At 44.9% G+C, this 21,858-nt stretch overlaps 1 protein-coding gene across 3 annotated transcripts; it reads left to right on the plus strand.

Moving 5' to 3' along the window:
* Positions 1-5,350: 5,350 nt before the first annotated feature.
* On the plus strand, positions 5,351-11,595 carry LOC115181162 (cotranscriptional regulator FAM172A homolog). Of its 3 annotated transcripts, none has more exons than XM_029743191.1 (3): positions 5,351-6,048; positions 7,028-8,151; positions 10,778-11,595. In XM_029743191.1, exons 2-3 carry the CDS (start codon positions 7,277-7,279, stop codon positions 11,022-11,024), a joined length of 1,122 nt encoding a protein of 373 aa, XP_029599051.1. In that variant the 5' UTR covers positions 5,351-6,048; positions 7,028-7,276; the 3' UTR covers positions 11,025-11,595. The 3 variants fall into 3 exon arrangements, with proteins under 3 accessions (XP_029599051.1, XP_029599052.1, XP_029599050.1); XM_029743192.1 differs by having other exon boundaries at positions 7,291-8,151; XM_029743190.1 differs by lacking the exon at positions 5,351-6,048 and having other exon boundaries at positions 6,483-8,151.
* The last annotated feature ends 10,263 nt before the right edge of the window (positions 11,596-21,858 follow it).

Below are 21,858 nucleotides of genomic sequence, written 5' to 3' on the forward strand. Positions count from 1 at the left end.
ACTCTGCAGGACACCTGGACAACAAACAACTGTTGTTTAATATTACTGCTAGCAAGACAACTGTTGTTTAATATTACTGCTAGCAAGCTATAGCCGTTAGCTAGCCAGCCCAGCTATTATTATAGTGGCTGCAGGACACCTGGACAACAAACAACTGTTGTTTAATATTGCTGCTAGCAAGCTAAAGCCGTTAGCCAGCCCAGCTATTATTATAGTGGCTGCAGGACACCTGGACAACAAACAACTGTTGTTTTATATTACTGCTAGCAAGCTAAAGCCGTTAGCCAGCCCAGCTATTATTATAGTGGCTGCAGGACACCTGGACAACAAACAACTGTTGTTTTATATTACTGCTAGCAAGCTATAGCCGTTAGCCAGCCCAGGTATTATTATAGTGGCTGCAGGACACCTGGACAACAAACAACTGTTGTTTTATATTACTGCTAGCAAGCTAAAGCCGTTAGCCAGCCCAGCTATTATTATAGTGGCTGCAGGCAGCCAGTCAAACGTGTTGTCAAGATTGTAAGAATACATCATGATCAATTCTTTTTGTCATGTTTTTGATGAGATAAAGAACATTGAACAGTTTGCACCGTGACAAGTCCACCCCTCGTCCGTAAACTAACTAACTGTGATTGAATCTTTACCTTGGACCCCCGTGGATCTACCAGTGTTGGTCAATCCGACAACAGCGGATTTCAATAGACAAAGCATAGCTGCAAGTTATGATTATTAACTATCTTAGATTAAAAAAATATATATTTTATGTTATGGTCACCATCATTTCAAATTAACAACTATTACAGGTTACGATAAATAGGTTCGTTCGTAAAATCACGCGTTGCACAAGGTCACACCGCTATGAAAGCAGGCAAGAATGACTGAGTACTTCCGGGTCACGGATTTTTGCAACCCTTTAGAATAAAAGTCCCATGATTAGGGCGAAAATGATGGGAAATGTATATAATTATAATTATTATTTTATACTAAGTTATCATACAAAGAATAATTAAAAGTAGGTCTGTAAGATATTATGTCATAAAAAAAAATATATATGTCAAATCTACATGATCAACAATGTGTTTTGTTTGTGTACTTCTATCATTTATTAGATCTTACATTGTGTTCAGATAGTAGAATGGACCCCCCCAACAGGGTGTAAACTCTGTGGAAGTGTTCCTGAGTAGAATGGGACCCCTTTTACTGCTGCACAACAAACAGGATATGATGTACGGTGTAATATGTATGTCCAACATAAAATATAAAAACATATTACTGCATTTAAACTGATTGGTCACTCTGTAAGGGCCACATTACGAGCAGTGATGCTCCTTGGTTTGTACACTCTGTGGATTCGTAAACTAGAGTTGCTCCTGAGTAGAAATAGGAACCATATTACCGCGACACAACGAACAGGAAGTTGTGTACTACGGTGCAGTACGTCCAAAACGTACTGAACATCGTGCAATATGAAACGGGCTAATTAACGACGGGATTTAACCAGTTAAATGTAACTAAATGTCATCTTAAATGTAATCTACATAATAATTATTTATCATATGAGGACCATACACAATAACTGGTAATGCTGCATACTCCAAGAAAGGTTAAAATCTCACCTTTATGGTAAAAAATAATTATACATTGCTGAGGTGTAGTCACTTTTGAGGTACACAAACTCCAGTACACAGTACAAATATGATAAAAAAAAAATATATATATATATAAACGTTATGTGATGCACTTCCTATTCAAGAAAACTGTATGAATACGGCTTGATATGACTGATGAACTTTCTAAATATACTATAATCAAATTATAAACACGACTAACTACAAGATTAACACCTTCCTTATAACTGTCAAATACATATTTATATGTACATATTTTCTACAAGGTGTCTCTTGATCAAAACGTCTGCCCTCCATTGCTGTGACCGGTTTCCTGACCTCGTTTAGGAACTCGCCGTTCGTCTCATAGTAATCCTGTTCGTCGATGACAAACACAACAAACACCCCCTCTCTCTCCTGCATGTACTACGGTGATGAACCCCCTCTCTACTACGGTGTTGAACCCCCTCTCTCTCCTGCATGTACTACGGTGATGAACCCACTCTCTCTCCTGCATGTACTACGGTGATGAACCCCCTCTCTCTCCTGCATGTACTACGGTGATGAACCCACTCTCTCTCCTGCATGTACTACGGTGATGAACCCCCTCTCTCCTGCATGTACTACGGTGATGAACCCCCTCTCTCTCCTGCATGTACTACGGTGATGAACCCACTCTCTACTACGGTGATGAACCCCCTCTCTCTCCTGCATGTACTACGGTGATGAACCCCCTCTCTACTACGGTGTTGAACCCCCTCTCTCTCCTGCATGTACTACGGTGATGAACCCACTCTCTCTCCTGCATGTACTACGGTGATGAACCCCCTCTCTCTCCTGCATGTACTACGGTGATGAACCCACTCTCTCTCCTGCATGTACTACGGTGATGAACCCTCTCTCTCCTGCATGTACTACGGTGATGAACCCACTCTCTCTCCTGCATGTACTACGGTGATGAACCCTCTCTCTCCTGCATGTACTACGGTGATGAACCCCCTCTCTCTCCTGCATGTACTACGGTGATGAACCCCCTCTCTCTCCTGCATGTACTACGGTGATGAACCCCCTCTCTCTCCTGCATGTACTACGGTGATGAACCCCCTCTCTCTCCTGCATGTACTACGGTGATGAACCCACTCTCTACTACGGTGATGAACGCCCTCTCTCTCCTGCATGTACTACGGTGATGAACCCCCTCTCTCTCCTGCATGTACTACGGTGATGAACCCACTCTCTACTACGGTGATGAACCCCCTCTCTCTCCTGCATGTACTACGGTTATGAACCCCCTCTCTCTCCTGCATGTACTACGGTGATGAACCCTCTCTCTCCTGCATGTACTACGGTGATGAACCCCCTCTCTCTCCTGCATGTACTACGGTGATGAACCCCCTCTCTCTCCTGCATGTACTACGGTGATGAACCCCCTCTCTCTCCTGCATGTACTACGGTGATGAACCCCCTCTCTCTCCTGCATGTAATACGGTGATGAACCCCCTCTCTCTCCTGCATGTACTACGGTGATGAACCCACTCTCTCTCCTGCATGTACTACGGTGATGAACCCCCTCTCTCTCCTGCATGTACTACGGTGATCAACCCACTCTCTCCTGCATGTACTACGGTGATGAACCCACTCTCTCTCCTGCATGTACTACGGTGATGAACCCACTCTCTCCTGCATGTACTACGGTGATGAACCCTCTCTCTCCTGCATGTACTACGGTGATGAACCCCCTCTCTCTCCTGCATGTACTACGGTGATGAACCCTCTCTCTCCTGCATGTACTACGGTGATGAACCCCCTCTCTCTCCTGCATGTACTACGGTGATGAACCCACTCTCTCTCCTGCATGTACTACGGTGAGGAACCCACTCTCTCTCCTGCATGTACTACGGTGATGAACCCACTCTCTCCTGCATGTACTACGGTGATGAACCCTCTCTCTCCTGCATGTACTACGGTGATGAACCCCCTCTCTCTCCTGCATGTACTACGGTGATGAACCCACTCTCTCTCCTGCATGTACTACGGTGATGAACCCCCTCTCTCTCCTGCATGTACTACGGTGATGAACCCCCTCTCTCTCCTGCATGTACTACGGTGATGAACCCTCTCTCTCCTGCATGTACTACGGTGATGAACCCCCTCTCTCTCCTGCATGTACTACGGTGATGAACCCCCTCTCTCCTGCATGTACTACGGTGATGAACCCACTCTCTATCCTGCATGTACTACGGTGATGAACCCACTCTCTCTCCTGCATGTACTACGGTGTTGAACCCACTCTCTCTCCTGCATGTACTACGGTGATGAACCCACTCTCTCTCCTGCATGTACTACGGTGATGAACCCCCTCTCTCTCCTGCATGTACTACGGTGATGAACCCACTCTCTCTCCTGCATGTACTACGGTGATGAACCCACTCTCTCTCCTGCATGTACTACGGTGATGAACCCCCTCTCTCCTGCATGTACTACGGTGATGAACCCACTCTCTCTCTTGCATGTACTACGGTGATGAACCCACTCTCTCTCCTGCATGTACTACGGTGATGAACCCCCTCTCTCTCCTGCATGTACTACGGTGATGAACCCCCTCTCTCTCCTGCATGTACTACGGTGATGAACCCCCTCTCTCTCCTGCATGTACTACGGTGATGAACCCACTCTCTCTCCTGCATGTACTACGGTGATGAACCCACTCTCTCTCCTGCATGTACTACGGTGATGAACCCCCTCTCTCCTGCATGTACTACGGTGATGAACCCACTCTCTCTCCTGCATGTACTACGGTGATGAACCCCCTCTCTCTCCTGCATGTACTATGGTGATGAACCCACTCTCTCTCCTGCATGTACTACGGTGATGAACCCCCTCTCTCTCCTGCATGTACTACGGTGATGAACCCCCTCTCTCTCCTGCATGTACTACGGTGATGAACCCTCTCTCTCCTGCATGTACTACGTTGATGAACCCTCTCTCTCTCCTGCATGTACTACGGTGATGAACCCACTCTCTCCTGCATGTACTACGGTGATGAACCCACTCTCTACTACGGTGATGAACCCACTCTCTCTCCTGCATGTACTACGGTGATGAACCCCCTCTCTACTACGGTGATGAACCCACTCTCTCTCCTGCATGTACTACGGTGATGAACCCACTCTCTACTACGGTGATGAACCCACTCTCTCTCCTGCATGTACTACGGTGATGAACCCACTTTCTCTCCTGCATGTACTACGGTGATGAACCCACTCTCTCTCCTGCATGTACTACGGTGATGAACCCACTCTCTCTCCTGCATGTACTACGGTGATGAACCCACTCTCTCTCCCTGCATGTACTACGGTGATGAACCCACTCTCTCTCCTGCATGTACTACGGTGATGAACCCACTCTCTCTCCTGCATGTACTACGGTGATGAACCCTCTCTCTCCTGCATGTACTACGGTGATGAACCCACTCTCTCTCCTGCATGTACTACGGTGATGAACCCCCTCTCTCTCCTGCATGTACTACGGTGATGAACCCACTCTCTCTCCTGCATGTACTACGGTGATGAACCCACTCTCTCTCCTGCATGTACTACGGTGATGAACCCTCTCTCTCCTGCATGTACTACGGTGATGAACCCACTCTCTCTCCTGCATGTACTACGGTGATGATGATATGCAACATGTGATTTTTATGCAACATGTGATTTTTTTTTATATATATATATATATATATATATATAACTCATATACTTCATAATACATTCATGGTGGAACAATTGCCAATATGTGTAGATCAAGATGACAGTCCTGAAATGGCCTTATCATATTGCTCAGCAATAAATAATAAGCATCTCTGTGTGGTTAAAGCTTATTATCTCGAAGTTAAACATAAATAAAAAATAAAAAATAAATGTATATATTTGTATCTTGTGACTGATTATGTCATGCGGCATTTCCATGACATTCGCGCACTATGGCATCGCTATGGCATGGAGGTTGAGTCACGTCGTCGCTATGGTATGGAGGTTGAGTCACGTCGTCGCTATGGTATGGAGGTTGAGTCACGTCGTCGCTATTTACATTTACATTTAAGTCATTTAGCAGACGCTCTTATCCAGAGCGACTTATGGAGGTTGAGTCACGTCGTCTCTATGGTATGGAGGTTGAGTCATGTCGTCGCTATGGCATGGGGGTTGAGTCATGTCGTCTCCATGGCATGCACCTTGACCTATAGATGGGGGGTTGGCTCGTCACGTCGTCGCTTTTCGTTTGTAACTTCCACCTGTCAAAGCATCATCGGAGCGGTCATTACTAATATTCAGTCGAGAGTAAAGTAACGTTTAAAGTGCCTTTTCTCATTGGCCTCTTTGGGGTTATTGGATACAACTGATCGGCCAGAACTCATACAGCGCCGACGCATCACTTTAACCAGGTATGTTTTGGTGAGGAGGGATGCTATTAGCCAGTAGCCATGGTGATAAATGAACTGACAAATACTATGCAAAAATAAATCCTAGTTTAAATAAATGGTAACGCAAACCTTAATTGGTTAGGATATACAGTTGGGGTCACAAATTATTCACACCCTTGATAAAGATGAGGGGAAAAAAGGACTGTATGAAATGTGTTTGTGAACTTCCCTCTTCAATTCAAAACAAAGGTTTTCAATGGGTTTTGAAGTCCGGAACACTGAGATGGCCATTGCAAAATGTATATATATATTTTTTTTGGTGGCCAATTAACAATTTCTTTGTGGATTTTGATGTTGTGCTTGGAGTTATTGTCTTACTGGAAGATCCACTTAGTCACAAGTTTCAGCTACCTGACAGAGGAAACCAGGTTTTTGGGGGGGGGGGGGCTAAAATTTCCTGGTACTCAGGTAGAGTTCATGATGCCGTTGACCTTTAACAAAAGGCCCCAGGACCAGCGGAAGCATCAACAGCCCCATAACATCCACCATCCATATTTTACAGTAGGTAAATGGTGTTATTCTCTGCTCATGCATCCTGATTTGGACACTAAACCCACCGCTGGTCTGCGTGGACAGAGAGCTCTATTTACAGATGATCTGACCAAAGCACCTGGTTTCAATCCAAGTGCCGATGTCATTTAAAAAAAAACTCCAGCCGTTTACATTAGTTGGATGACATGAATATAAAGCTCTTTGGCAACACACACACACCAATGGAGCAATTGTATTAACATAAAATTATATAATTACTCTGTTTTTTTTTTTGTTTTTTTTTCAGTGTACAATATAGCTCAGTATTTGTATAATTTTAATACAGTCTTTTCTGCTCATCTTTAGCAAGGCTGTCAATCATTTGGGACCCCACTTTATCTATTACATGAAATGTAAAATGATCCTTGTATACAAATAACGATGTGCTTACTTCCTCAATACTCCCCAGGCTAGAGGCTAACGGGATCAGCTAGCCCTTCCTCAATACTCCCAGGCTAGAGGCTAACGGGATCAGATAGCCTTTCCTCAATACTCCCCAGGCTAGAGGCTAACGGGATCAGATAGCCCTTCCTCATTACTCCCAGGCTAGAGGCTAACGGGATCAGATAGCCCTTCCTCATTACTCCCCAGGCTAGAGGCTAACGGGATCAGATAGCCCTTCCTCAATACTCCCAGGCTAGAGGCTAATTTTCCCTTTATGCTTTGCACCAGGATGGAGTTAATGGTGGACACCGCTAAGGCCGAGGGTCAGACCCAGAGCCATGGGGGTCAGGCTGTCTCCCCTCCCTCAATCTTCCCGTATCGCTTCACCTCGGACGGGCGTCTGTGTCACCGGGTCACCCAGGAGCCCTTCATGTTCCAGCGGGGCTGTGACCCAGACGCCACCCAGAGAGAGGACCAGGCTTTATGTCTCCACGTCACCCAACACGTTCACTCTCTCCTGGAGGAGCAGCTCCACCTCGTCAGGCTCTACCTCCCACCCCTCAGCAAGGAGGTTTACATCCCTCCTCCATCTCTCAGCAAGGGGGTTTACCTCCCTCCTCCACCAGAGTCCCAAGGGCAGGGGGACCACCACAGGGTCTACTTTAGCCCCCACCGAGGAGCCCCCAGCCAGGGCTACGTGTACCTATCCCCTGGGGCCCTGGAGAGCCCTGCCACCCTGTTGGTGGTGGTCCAGGACCGGGGAACGATGCGCTGCGGGCTGTGGAGCTGGAGGGCTGCTGCCAGCGACGGTCTGGAGAGAGGCAGCATGATCCCCTATGTGAGGAGGGTCCTGGAAGAGGGCAGCTCTGTCCTCCTGATGAACCCCAACCAAGGAGGAGGTGCCAGGGAGACTCCGGAGGAGCACGTCCACCGCGTCTGGGACCTCCTGGTGTCGCGCTGCGTCTCCCGGCGCGTTGTCGTGGTAGCGCACGGTTACGGGGGCCTGGCGTTCGTGGACCTGCTGTGCCGACGACCACAACAAGTGGTGAGGCAGGTGTGGGCGGCGGCCTTCCTGGACTCCTCCCACAGCCTGTGGCACCAGCCATTGGACGCGACGGGTCGAGAGTGGCTGAGGACACGATCCAGGAGGTGGGTTGATGTCATTATATAGCCAGGGAAGTCAGGACACCTTCCAGGAGGTGAGTTGATGTCTTTATATAACCAGGGAAGTCAGGACACGCTCCAGGAGGTGAGGTGGGTTGATGTCTTTATATAACCAGGGAAGTCAGGACACCTTCCAGGAGGTGGGTTGATGTCTTTATATAACCAGTGAAGTCAGGACACCTTCCAGGAGGTGGGTTGATGCCTTTTATATAACCAGGGAAGTCAGGACACCTTCCAGGAGGTGGGTTGATGTCTTTATATAACCAGGGAAGTCAGGACACCTTCCAGGAGGTGGGTTGATGTCTTTATATAACCAGGGAAGTCAGGACACCTTCCAGGAGGTGGGTTGATGTCTTTATATAACCAGGGAAGTCAGGACACGCTCCAGGAGGTGGGTTGATGACTTTATATAACCAGGGAAGTCAGGACACCTTCCAGGAGGTGGGTTGATGTCTTTATATAACCAGGGAAGTCAGGACACCTTCCAGGAGGTGGGTTGGTGTCTTTATATAACCAGGGAAGTCAGGACACCTTCCAGGAAGTGGGTTGGTGTCTTTATATAACCAGGGAAGCCAGGACACTCTCCAGGAGGTGGGTTGATGCCTTTTATATAACCAGGGAAGTCAGGACACCTTCCAGGAGGTGGGTTGATGTCTTGTCTTTATATAACCAGGGAAGTCAGGACACGCTCCAGGAGGTGTGTTGATGCCTTTTATATAACCAGGGAAGTAAGGACACCTCCCAGGAGGTGGGTTGGTGTCTTTATATAACCAGGGAAGTCAGGACACCTTCCAGGAGGTGGGTTGATGCCTTTTATATAACCAGGGAAGTCAGGACACCTTCCAGGAGGTGGGTTGATGCCTTTTATATAACCAGGGAAGCCAGGACACGCTCCAGGAGGTGGGTTGGTGTCTTTATATAACCAGGGAAGCCAGGACACGCTCCAGGAGGTGGGTTTATGTCTTTACATAACCAGGGAAGTCAGGACACCTTCCAGGAGGTGGGTTGAGGTTTTTATATAACCAGGGAAGTCAGGACACCTTCCAGGAGGTGAGTTGGTGTCTTTATATAACCAGGGAAGTCAGGACACGCTCCAGGAGGTGGGTTGATGCCTTTTATATAACCAGGGAAGTCAGGACACCTTCCAGGAGGTGGGTTGATGTCTTGTCTTTATATAACCAGGGAAGTCAGGACACGCTCCAGGAGGTGGGTTGATGCCTTTTATATAACCAGGGAAGTCAGGACACCTTCCAGGAGGTGGGTTGGTGTCTTTATATAACCAGTGAAGTCAGGACACCTTCTTGGAGGTGGGTTGATGCCTTTTATATAACCAGTCAAGTCAGGACACCTTCCAGGAGGTGGGTTGATGCCTTTTATATAACCAGGGAAGCCAGGACACCTTCCAGGAGGTGGGTTGATGCCTTTTATATAACCAGGGAAGTCAGGACACCTTCCAGGAGGTGGGTTGATGTCTTTATATAACCAGGGAAGTCAGGACACCTTCCAGGAGGTGGGTTGATGCCTTTTATATAACCAGGGAAGTCAGGACACCTTCCAGGATGTGGGTTGATGTCTTTATATAACCAGGGAAGTCAGGACACCTTCCAGGAGGTGGGTTGATGCCTTTTATACAACCAGGGAAGTCAGAACACCTTCCAGGAGGTGGTTGATGCCTTTTATATAACCAGGGAAGTCAGGACACCTTCCAGGAGGTGGGTTGATGCCTTTTATATAACAGGGGAAGTCAGGACACCTTCCAGGAGGTGGGTTGATGCCTTTTATATAACCAGGGAAGTCAGGACACCTTCCAGGAGGTGGGTTGATGTCTTTTATATAACCAGGGAAGTCAGGACACCTTCCAGGAGGTGGGTTGATGCCTTTTATATAACCAGGGAAGTCAGGACACCTTCCAGGAGGTGGGTTGATGCCTTTTATATAACCAGGGAAGTCAGGACACCTTCCAGGAGGTGGGTTGATGCCTTTTATATAACCAGGGAAGTCAGGACACCTTCCAGGAGGTGGGTTGATGTCTTTATATAACCAGGGAAGTCAGGACACCTTCCAGGAGGTGGGTTGATGCCTTTTATATAACCAGGGAAGTCAGGACACGCTCCAGGAGGTGGGTTGATGTCTTTATATAACCAGGGAAGTCAGGACACCTTCCAGGAAGTGGGTTGATGCATTTTATATAACCAGGGAAGTCAGGACACGCTCCAGGAGGTGGGTTGATGTCTTTATATAACCAGGGAAGTCAGGACACCTTCCAGGAAGTGGGTTGATGCCTTTTATATAACCAGGGAAGTCAGGACACCTTCCAGGAGGTGGGTTGATGCCTTTTATATAACCAGGGAAGTCAGGACACCTTCCAGGAGGTGGGTTGATGTCTTTATATAACCAGGGAAGTCAGGACACCTTCCAGGAGGTGGGTTGGTGTCTTTATATAACCAGGGAAGTCAGGACACCTTCCAGGAGGTGGGTTGATGTCTTTATATAACCAGGGAAGTCAGGACACCTTCCAGGAGGTGGGTTGATGCCTTTTATATAACCAGGGAAGTAATTGACAATAAATTATATTTTTACATTGCACATTACATACGACGTTGCCTTTTAGGTGGGTGCTGAGCTCCAAGCCCCTGAACCAGCCGGTGGGGTCGCTGAAAGCAGGATGCCCTCAGATGTCAGCTGGTACACAGAGTCATGACGCGGCTCCGTATGTCTGCATGGAGTCGGTGTTCAGGTTCTTCTCCAAAACGCTGAGTCCTAAACCGCCCACCACCTTCAGCATGGTGACCCGCAGCAGGGGCACCGCGGGACAGATCAGGCCTCACAGCGGGAGAGGCATCACCGGGCCTTACTGACAGCACCAGGGAAGTACAGGAGCACAGTGGGACAGATCAGGCCTCACAAAACGGGAGAGGCATCACAAGGCCTTACTGACAGCACCAGTGAAGTACAGGGGGACAGATCAGGCCTCACAACGGGAGAGGCATCACCAGGCCTTACTGACAGCACCAGTGGAGTACAGGAGCACAGTGGGACAGATCAGGCCTCACAACGGGAGAGGCATCACCAGGCCTTACTGACAGCACCAGTGAAGTACAGGGGGACAGATCAGGCCTCACAGTGGGAGAGGCATCACCAGGCCTTACTGACAGCACCAGTGGAGTACAGGAGCACAGTGGGACAGATCAGGCCTCACAACGGGAGAGGCATCACCAGGCCTTACTGACAGCACCAGTGAAGTACAGTGGGACAGATCAGGCCTCACAACGGGAGAGGCATCACCAGGCCTTACTGACAGCACCAGTGAAGTACAGGGGGACAGATCAGGCCTCACAACGGGAGAGGCATCACCAGGCCTTACTGACAGCACCAGTGAAGTACAGGGGGACAGATCAGGCCTCACAACGGGAGAGGCATCACCAGACCTTACTGACAGCACCAGTGAAGTACAGGGGGACAGATCAGGCCTCACAACGGGAGAGGCATCACCAGGCCTTACTGACAGCACCAGTGAAGTACAGGAGCACAGTGGGAATTGAGTATTTATCTTTCGCTCAGAAAGACACTTGTCTAATTCATGTTAAATCATTTTTCTGGACACTGGATGAAATCATCCTAAATATTTTTAGTTTCATTTTGTTAAGACACTCCAGGACCGGATTTGTCCACAGCAGATTGTGGATAAATACTTTTTTTTTATCTTACTATCTGTAAAATACTAAAGACATTTACGTAAAATGCATATTTTCTTTTGGCACATTTTTACAAATAAAATGTCATCTAGAATAAAAAATGTACAGCAAATCAACAATTACCTCTAAGGTTTACCCCTGGGTAATATATCTAATGGTAACCTCACAACTCTGGGTAATATATCTAATGGTAACCTCACAACTCTGGGTAATATATCTAATGGTAACCTCACACCCCTGGGTAATATATCTAATGGTAACCTCACAACTCTGGGTAATATATCTAATGGTAACCACACAACTCTGGGTAATATATCTAATGGTAACCACACAACCCTGGGTAATATATCTATTGGTAACCACACAACCCTGGGTAATATATCTAATGGTAACCACACAACTCTGGGTAATATATCTAATGGTAACCTCACAACCCTGGGTAATATATCTAATGGTAACCTCACAACTCTGGGTAATATATCTAATGGTAACCACACAACTCTGGGTAATATATCTAATGGTAACCACACAACTCTGGGTAATATATCTAATGGTAACCTCACAACTCTGGGTAATATATCTAATGGTAACCACACAACTCTGGGTAATATATCTAATGGTAACCTCACAACTCTGGGTAATATATCTAATGGTAACCACACAACTCTGGGTAATATATCTAATGGTAACCACACAACTCTGGGTAATATATCTAATGGTAACCACACAACTCTGGGTAATATATCTAATGGTAACCTCACAACTCTGGGTAATATATCTAATGGTAACCTCACAACTCTGGGTAATATATCTATTGGTAACCTCACAACTCTGGGTAATATATCTAATGGTAACCTCACAACTCTGGGTAATATATCTAATGGTAACCACACAACTCTGGGTAATAGATCTAATGGTAACCTCACAACTCTGGGTAATATATCTAATGGTAACCTCACAACTCTGGGTAATATATCTAATGGTAACCACACAACTCTGGGTAATATATCTAATGGTAACCACACAACTCTGGGAAATATATCTAATGGTAACCACACAACTCTGGGTAATATATCTAATGGTAACCACACAACTCTGGGTAATATATCTAATGGTAACCACACAACTCTGGGTAATATATCTAATGGTAACCTCACAACCCTGGGTAATATATCTAATGGTAACCACACAACTCTGGGTAATATATCTAATGGTAACCTCACAACTCTGGGTAATATATCTAATGGTAACCACACAACTCTGGGTAATATATCTAATGGTAACCTCACAACTCTGGGTAATATATCTAATGGTAACCTCACAACTCTGGGTAATATATCTAATGGTAACCTCACAACTCTGGGTAATATATCTAATGGTAACCTCACAACTCTGGGTAATATATCTAATGGTAACCTCACAACTCTGGGTAATATATCTAATGGTAACCACACAACTCTGGGTAATATATCTAATGGTAACCTCACAACTCTGGGTAATATATCTAATGGTAACCACACAACTCTGGGTAATATATCTAATGGTAACCACACAACTCTGGGTAATATATCTAATGGTAACCTCACAACTCTGGGTAATATATCTAATGGTAACCACACATCTCTGGGTAATATATCTAATGGTAACCACACAACTGTGGGTAATATATCTAATGGTAACCTCACAACTCTGGGTAATATATCTAATGGTAACCTCACAACTCTGGGTAATATATCTAATGGTAACCTCACAACTCTGGGTAATATATCTAATGGTAACCACACAACTCTGGGTAATATATCTAATGGTAACCTCACAACTCTGGGTAATATATCTAATGGTAACCTCACAACTCTGGGTAATATATCTATTGGTAACCACACAACTCTGGGTAATAGATCTAATGGTAACCTCACAACTCTGGGTAATATATATAATGGTAACCACACAACTCTGGGTAATATATCTAATGGTAACCTCACAACTCTGGGTAATATATCTAATGGTAACCTCACAACTCTGGGTAATATATCTAATGGTAACCACACAACTCTGGGTAATATATCTAATGGTAACCACACAACTCTGGGTAATATATCTAATGGTAACCACACAACCCTGGGTAATATATCTAATGGTAACCTCACATCTCTGGGTAATATATCTAATGGTAACCACACAACTCTGGGTAATATATCTAATGGTAACCTCACAACTCTGGGTAATATATCTAATGGTAACCTCACAACTCTGGGTAATATATCTAATGGTAACCTCACAACTCTGGGTAATATATCTAATGGTAACCTCACAACTCTGGGTAATATATCTAATGGTAACCTCACAACTCTGGGTAATATATCTAATGGTAACCACACAACTCTGGGTAATATATCTAATGGTAACCACACAACTCTGGGTAATATATCTAATGGTAACCACACATCTCTGGGTAATATATCTAATGGTAACCTCACAACTCTGGGTAATATATCTAATGGTAACCTCACAACTCTGGGTAATATATCTAATGGTAACCTCACAACTCTGGGTAATATATCTAATGGTAAACCTCACACTCTGGGTATATATCTAATGGTAAACCACACACATACTCTGGGTAATATATCTAATGGTAACCACACAACTCTGGGTAATATATCTAATGGTACCCACACAACTCTGGGTAATATATCTAATGGTAACCACACAACTCTGGGTAATATTATCTAATGGTAACCTCACAACTTGGGTAATATATCTAATGGTAACCACACAACTCTGGGTAATATATCTAATGGTAACCACACAACTCTGGGGAATATACTCTAATGGTAACCCACACAACTCTGGGTAATATATCTAATGGTAACCTCACAACTCTGGGTAATAGATCTAATGTAAACCACACAACTCTGGGTAATATATCTAATGGTAACCACACAACTCTGGGTAATAATATCTATGGTAACCACACAACTCTGGGTAATATATCTAATGGTAACCTCACAACTCTGGGTATAATATCTAATGGAACCTCACACTCTGGGTAATATATCTAATGGTAACCACACAACTCTGGGTAATATATATAATGGTAACCTCACAACTCTGGGTAATATATCTAATGGTAACCACACAACTCTGGGTAATATATCTAATGGTAACCACACAACTCTGGGTAATATATCTAATGGTAACCACACAACTCTGGGTAATATATCTAATGGTAACCACACAACTCTGGGTAATATATCTAATGGTAATCACACAACTCTGGGTAATATATCTAATGGTAACCACACAACTCTGGGTAATATATCTAATGGTAACCTCACAACTCTGGGTAATATATCTAATGGTAACCACACAACTCTGGGTAATATATCTAATGGTAACCACACAACTCTGGGTAATATATCTAATGGTAACCTCACAACTCTGGGTAATATATCTAATGGTAACCACACAACTCTGGGTAATATATCTAATGGTAACCACACAACTCTGGGTAATATATCTAATGGTAACCACACAACTCATGGGTAATATATCTAATGGTAACCTCACAACTCTGGGTAATATATCTAATGGTAACCTCACAACTCTGGGTAATATATCTAATGGTAACCACACAACTCTGGGTAATATATCTAATGGTAACCTCACAACTCTGGGTAATATATCTAATGGTAACCACACAACTCTGGGTAATATATCTAATGGTAACCACACAACTCTGGGTAATATATCTAATGGTAACCTCACAACTCTGGGTAATATATCTAATGGTAACCACACAACTCTGGGTAATATATCTAATGGTAACCTCACAACTCTGGGTAATATATCTAATGGTAACCTCACAACTCTGGGTAATATATCTAATGGTAACCACACAACTCTGGGTAATATATATAATGGTAACCACACAACTCTGGGTAATATATCTAATGGTAACCACACAACTCTGGGTAATATATCTAATGGTAACCTCACAACTCTGGGTAATATATCTAATGGTAACTACACAACTCTGGGTAATATATCTAATGGTAACCACACAACTCTGGGTAATAGATCTAATGGTAACCACACAACTCTGGGTAATATATCTAATGGTAACCACACAACTCTGGGTAATATATCTAATGGTAACCACACAACTCTGGGTAAGTCTGGGTAATATATCTAATGGTAACCACACAACTCTGGGTAATATATCTAATGGTAACCACACAACTCTGGGTAATATATCTAATGGTAACCACACAACTCTGGGTAATATATCTAATCGTAACCACACAACCCTGGGTAATATATCTAATGGTAACCACACAACCCTGGGTAATATATCTAATGGTAACCACACAGCTCTGGGTAATATATCTAATGGTAACCACACAACTCTGGGTAATATATCTAATGGTAACCACACAACTCTGGGTAATATATCTAATGGTAACCACACAACTATGGGTAATATATCTAATGGTAACCTCACAACTCTGGGTAATATATCTAATGGTAACCACACAACTCTGGGTAATATATCTAATGGTAACCACACAACTCTGGGTAATAGATCTAATGGTAACCACACAACTCTGGGTAATATATCTAATGGTAACCACACAACTCTGGGTAATATATCTAATGGTAACCACACAACTCTGGGTAAGTCTGGGTAATATATCTAATGGTAACCACACAACTCTGGGTAATATATCTAATGGTAACCACACAACTCTGGGTAATATATCTAATGGTAACCACACAACTCTGGGTAATATATCTAATGGTAACCACACAACCCTGGGTAATATATCTAATGGTAACCACACAACCCTGGGTAATATATCTAATGGTAACCACACAGCTCTGGGTAATATATCTAATGGTAACCACACAACTCTGGGTAATATATCTAATGGTAACCACACAACTCTGGGTAATATATCTAATGGTAACCACACATCTCTGGGTAATATATCTAATGGTAACCACACAACTCTGGGTAATATATCTAATGGTAACCACACAACTCTGGGTCAGTCTGGGTAATATATCTAATGGTAACCACACAACTCTGGGTAATATATCTAATGGTAACCACACAACTCTGGGTCAGTCTGCGTAATATATCTAATGGTAACCACACAACTCTGGGAATGTAGATGATTCTGAAGCTGAGAAGAATGAGTTTATGTGGGAAGTCTGACTTTCTGGAAATGTCAGTTAACGACAAGTAACACTGAGTGAAGACGAACAAACACCAAAACGGCCATTTAACCCAATCACCCTCTTCAAAGTAACTTACTAAATGTAGTCCAGTTTGTAACATTCTGTATGAAATGGGCTTTTACATTGTTGATGCATGTCCATTTTTTTTAAAGTGGTTAAAATTCATTCAAATGTTGATGGTAGTATGATAAACTAAAGAAAATAGACATTTTTGAAGTTTGACATTTTAAAAATACTTATATTATTAATGGACCAAAAATACCAACAAATCTCCAAATTGATCGGTAGATGCAAGTCATTCAGCCTGTGGTGTCTGGGCTTAGATAATACAAGGATCTCCAGCACTGTGGTGTCTGGGCTTAGATAATACAAGGACCTCCTGCACTGTCTGGGCTTAGATAATACAAGGACCTCCTGCACTGTCTGTGGTGCCTGGGCTTAGATAATACAAGGATCTCCTGCACTGTGGTGTCTGGGCTTAGATAATACAAGGACCTCCTGCACTGTGGTGTCTGGGCTTAGATAATACAAGGATCTCCAGCACTGTGGTGTCTGGGCTTAGATAATACAAGGATCTCCTGCACTGTGGTGTCTGGGCTTAGATAATACAAGGATCTCCAGCACTGTGGTGTCTGGGCTTAGATAATACAAGGACCTCCTGCACTGTCTGGGCTTAGATAATACAAGGACCTCCTGCACTGTCTGTGGTGCCTGGGCTTAGATAATACAAGGATCTCCTGCACTGTGGTGTCTGGGCTTAGATAATACAAGGATCTCCTGCACTGTGGTGTCTGGGCTTAGATAATACAAGGACCTCCTGCACTGTGGTGTCTGGGCTTAGATAATACAAGGATCTCCTGCACTGTGGTGTCTGGGCTTAGATAATACAAGGATCTCCTGCACTGTCTGTGGTGCCTGGGCTTAGATAATACAAGGATCTCCTGCACTGTGGTGTCTGGGCTTAGAAAATACAAGGATCTCCAGCACTGTGGTGTCTGGGCTTAGATAATACAAGGATCTCCTGCACTGTGGTGTCTGGGCTTAGATAATACAAGGATCTCCTGCACTGTGGTGTCTGGGCTTAGATAATACAAGGATCTCCAGCACTGTCTGTGGTGTCTGGGCTTAGATAATACAAGGATCTCCTGCACTGTCTGTGGTGCCTGGGCTTAGATAATACAAGGATCTCCTGCACTGTGGTGTCTGGGCTTAGATAATACAAGGATCTCCTGCACTGTGGTGTCTGGGCTTAGATAATACAAGGATCTCCTGCACTGTCTGTGGTGTCTGGGCTTAGATAATACAAGGATCTCCAACACTGTCTGTGGTGTCTGGGCTTAGATAATACAAGGATCTCCTGCACTGTGGTGTCTGGGCTTAGATAATACAAGGATCTCCTGCACTGTCTGTGGTGCCTGGGCTTAGATAATACAAGGATCTCCTGCACTGTGGTGTCTGGGCTTAGATAATACAAGGATCTCCTGCACTGTCTGTGGTGTCTGGGCTTAGATAATACAAGGATCTCCAGCACTGTGGTGTCTGGGCTTAGATAATACAAGGATCTCCTGCACTGTCTGTGGTGTCTGGGCTTAGATAATACAAGGATCTCCAGCACTGTGGTGTCTGGGCTTAGATAATACAAGGATCTCCTGCACTGTGGTGTCTGGGTTTAGATAATACAAGGATCTCCTGCACTGTGGTGTCTGGGCTTAGATAATACAAGGACCTCCTGCACTGTGGTGTCTGGGCTTAGATAATACAAGGATCTTCTGCACTGTGGTGTCTGGGCTTAGATAATACAAGGATCTCCTGCACTGTGGTGTCTGGGCTTAGATAATACAAGGATCTCCAGCACTGTCTGGGCTTAGATAATACAAGGATCTCCTGCACTGTGGTGTCTGGGTTTAGATAATACAAGGATCTCCTGCACTGTGGTGTCTGGGCTTAGATAATACAAGGATCTCCAGCACTGTCTGTGGTGTCTGGGCTTAGATAATACAAGGATCTCCAGCACTGTGGTGTCTGGGCTTAGATAATACAAGGATCTCCTGCACTGTCTGTGGTGTCTGGGCTTAGATAATACAAGGATCTCCAGCACTGTGGTGTCTGGGCTTAGATAATACAAGGATCTCCAGCACTGTGGTGTCTGGGCTTAGATAATACAAGGATCTCCTGCACTGTCTGTGGTGTCTGGACTTAGATAATACAAGGATCTCCTGCACTGTGGTGCCTGGGCTTAGATAATACAAGGATCTCCAACACTGTCTGTGGTGTCTGGGCTTAGATAATACAAGGATCTCCTGCACTGTGGTGTCTGGGCTTAGATAATACAAGGATCTCCTGCACTGTGGTGTCTGGGCTTAGATAATACAAGGATCTCCTGCACTGTGGTGTCTGGGCTTAGATAATACAAGGATCTCCTGCACTGTGGTGCCTGGGCTTAGATAATACAAGGATCTCCTGCACTGTCTGTGGTGTCTGGGCTTAGATAATACAAGGATCTCCAGCACTGTCTGTGGTGTCTGGGCTTAGATAATACAAGGATCTCCTGCACTGTGGTGTCTGGGCTTAGATAATACAAGGATCTCCTGCACTGTGGTGTCTGGGCTTAGATAATACAAGGATCTCCTGCACTGTCTGTGGTGCCTGGGCTTAGATAATACAAGGATCTCCAGCACTGTGGTGTCTGGGCTTAGATAATACAAGGATCTCCTGCACTGTGGTGTCTGGGCTTAGATAATACAAGGATCTCCTGCACTGTGGTGCCTGGGCTTAGATAATACAAGGATCTCCTGCACTGTCTGTGGTGTCTGGGCTTAGATAATACAAGGATCTCCAGCACTGTGGTGCCTGGGCTTAGATAATACAAGGATCTCCTGCACTGTGGTGTCTGGGCTTAGATAATACAAGGATCTCCTGCACTGTGGTGCCTGGGCTTAGATAATACAAGAATCTCCTGCACTGTGGTGCCTGGGCTTAGATAATACAAGGATCTCCTGCACTGTGGTGTCTGGGCTTAGATAATACAAGGATCTCCAACACTGTGGTGTCTGGGCTTAGATAATACAAGGATCTCCTGCACTGTGGTGTCTGGGCTTAGATAATACAAGGATCTCCTGCACTGTGGTGCCTGGGCTTAGATAATACAAGGATCTCCAGCACTGTGGTGTCTGGGCTTAGATAATACAAGGATCTCCAGCACTGTGGTGTCTGGGCTTAGATAATACAAGGATCTCCTGCACTGTGGTGCCTGGGCTTAGATAATACAAGGATCTCCTGCACTGTGGTGTCTGGGCTTAGATAATACAAGGATCTCCTGCACTGTCTGTGGTGTCTGGGCTTAAATAATACAAGGATCTCCAGCACTGTGGTGTCTGGGCTTAGATAATACAAGGATCTCCTGCACTGTGGTGCCTGGGCTTAGATAATACAAGGATCTCCAGCACTGTGGTGTCTGGGTTTAGATAATACAAGGATCTCCAGCACTGTGGTGTCTGGGTTTAGATAATACAAGGATCTCCTGCACTGTGGTGCCTGGGCTTAGATAATACAAGGATCTCCTGCATTGTGGTGTCTGGGCTTAGATAATACAAGGACCTCCTGCACTGTCTGTGGTGTCTGGGCTTAGATAATACAAGGATCTCCTGCACTGTGGTGTCTGGGCTTAGATAATACAATGATCTCCAGCACTGTGGTGTCTGGGCTTAGATAATACAATGATCTCCTGCACTGTGGTGCCTGGGCTTAGATAATACAAGGATCTCCAGCACTGTCTGTGGTGTCTGGGCTTAGATAATACAAGGATCTCCTGCACTGTGGTGCCTGGGCTTAGATAATACAAGGATCTCCTGCACTGTCTGTGGTGTCTGGGCTTAGATAATACAAGGATCTCCTGCACTGTCTGTGGTGTCTGGGCTTAGATAATACAAGGATCTCCTGCACTGTGGTGTCTGGGCTTAGATAATACAAGGATCTCCTGCACTGTGGTGTCTGGGCTTAGATAATACAAGGATCTCCAACACTGTGGTGTCTGGGCTTAGATAATACAAGGATCTCCTGCACTGTGGTGTCTGGGCTTAGATAATACAAGGATCTCCTGCACTGTCTGTGGTGTCTGGGCTTAGATAATACAAGGATCTCCTGCACTGTGGTGTCTGGGTTTAGATAATACAAGGATCTCCTGCACTGTCTGTGGTGTCTGGGCTTAGATAATACAAGGATCTCCTGCACTGTCTGTGGTGTCTGGGCTTAGATAATACAAGGATCTCCAGCACTGTGGTGTCTGGGCTTAGATAATACAAGGATCTCCTGCACTGTGGTGTCTGGGCTTAGATAATACAAGGATCTCCTGCACTGTCTGTGGTGTCTGGGCTTAGATAATACAAGGATCTCCAGCACTGTGGTGTCTGGGCTTAGATAATACAAGGATCTCCTGCACTGTCTGTGGTGTCTGGGTTTAGATAATACAAGAATCTCCTGCACTGTGGTGCCTGGGCTTAGATAATACAAGGATCTCCAGCACTGTGGTGTCTGGGCTTAGATAATACAAGGATCTCCTGCACTGTGGTGTCTGGGCTTAGATAATACAAGGATCTCCTGCACTGTGGTGTCTGGGCTTAGATAATACAAGGATCTCCTGCACTGTGGTGTCTGGGCTTAGATAATACAAGGATCTCCTGCACTGTGAACAGGCTTATTTGTATGTAGCAGATAATGATTTATTGTGGTGAGGCAGTAGAGATCAAACCAAACA

This window comes from Salmo trutta, unplaced genomic scaffold, assembly GCF_901001165.1.
Source record: "Salmo trutta unplaced genomic scaffold, fSalTru1.1, whole genome shotgun sequence".
NCBI lineage: Eukaryota > Metazoa > Chordata > Actinopteri > Salmoniformes > Salmonidae > Salmo > Salmo trutta.

Bases quoted from the DNA above. Each gene is read 5' to 3' on its own strand.
- LOC115181162 (XM_029743191.1), top strand. From the start codon at position 7,277: ATGCTTTGCACCAGGATGGAGTTAATGGTGGACACCGCTAAGGCCGAG. The intron at 8,152-10,777 runs GTGGGTTGATGT...GTTGCCTTTTAG, and splicing joins CTGAGGACACGATCCAGGAG to GTGGGTGCTGAGCTCCAAGC.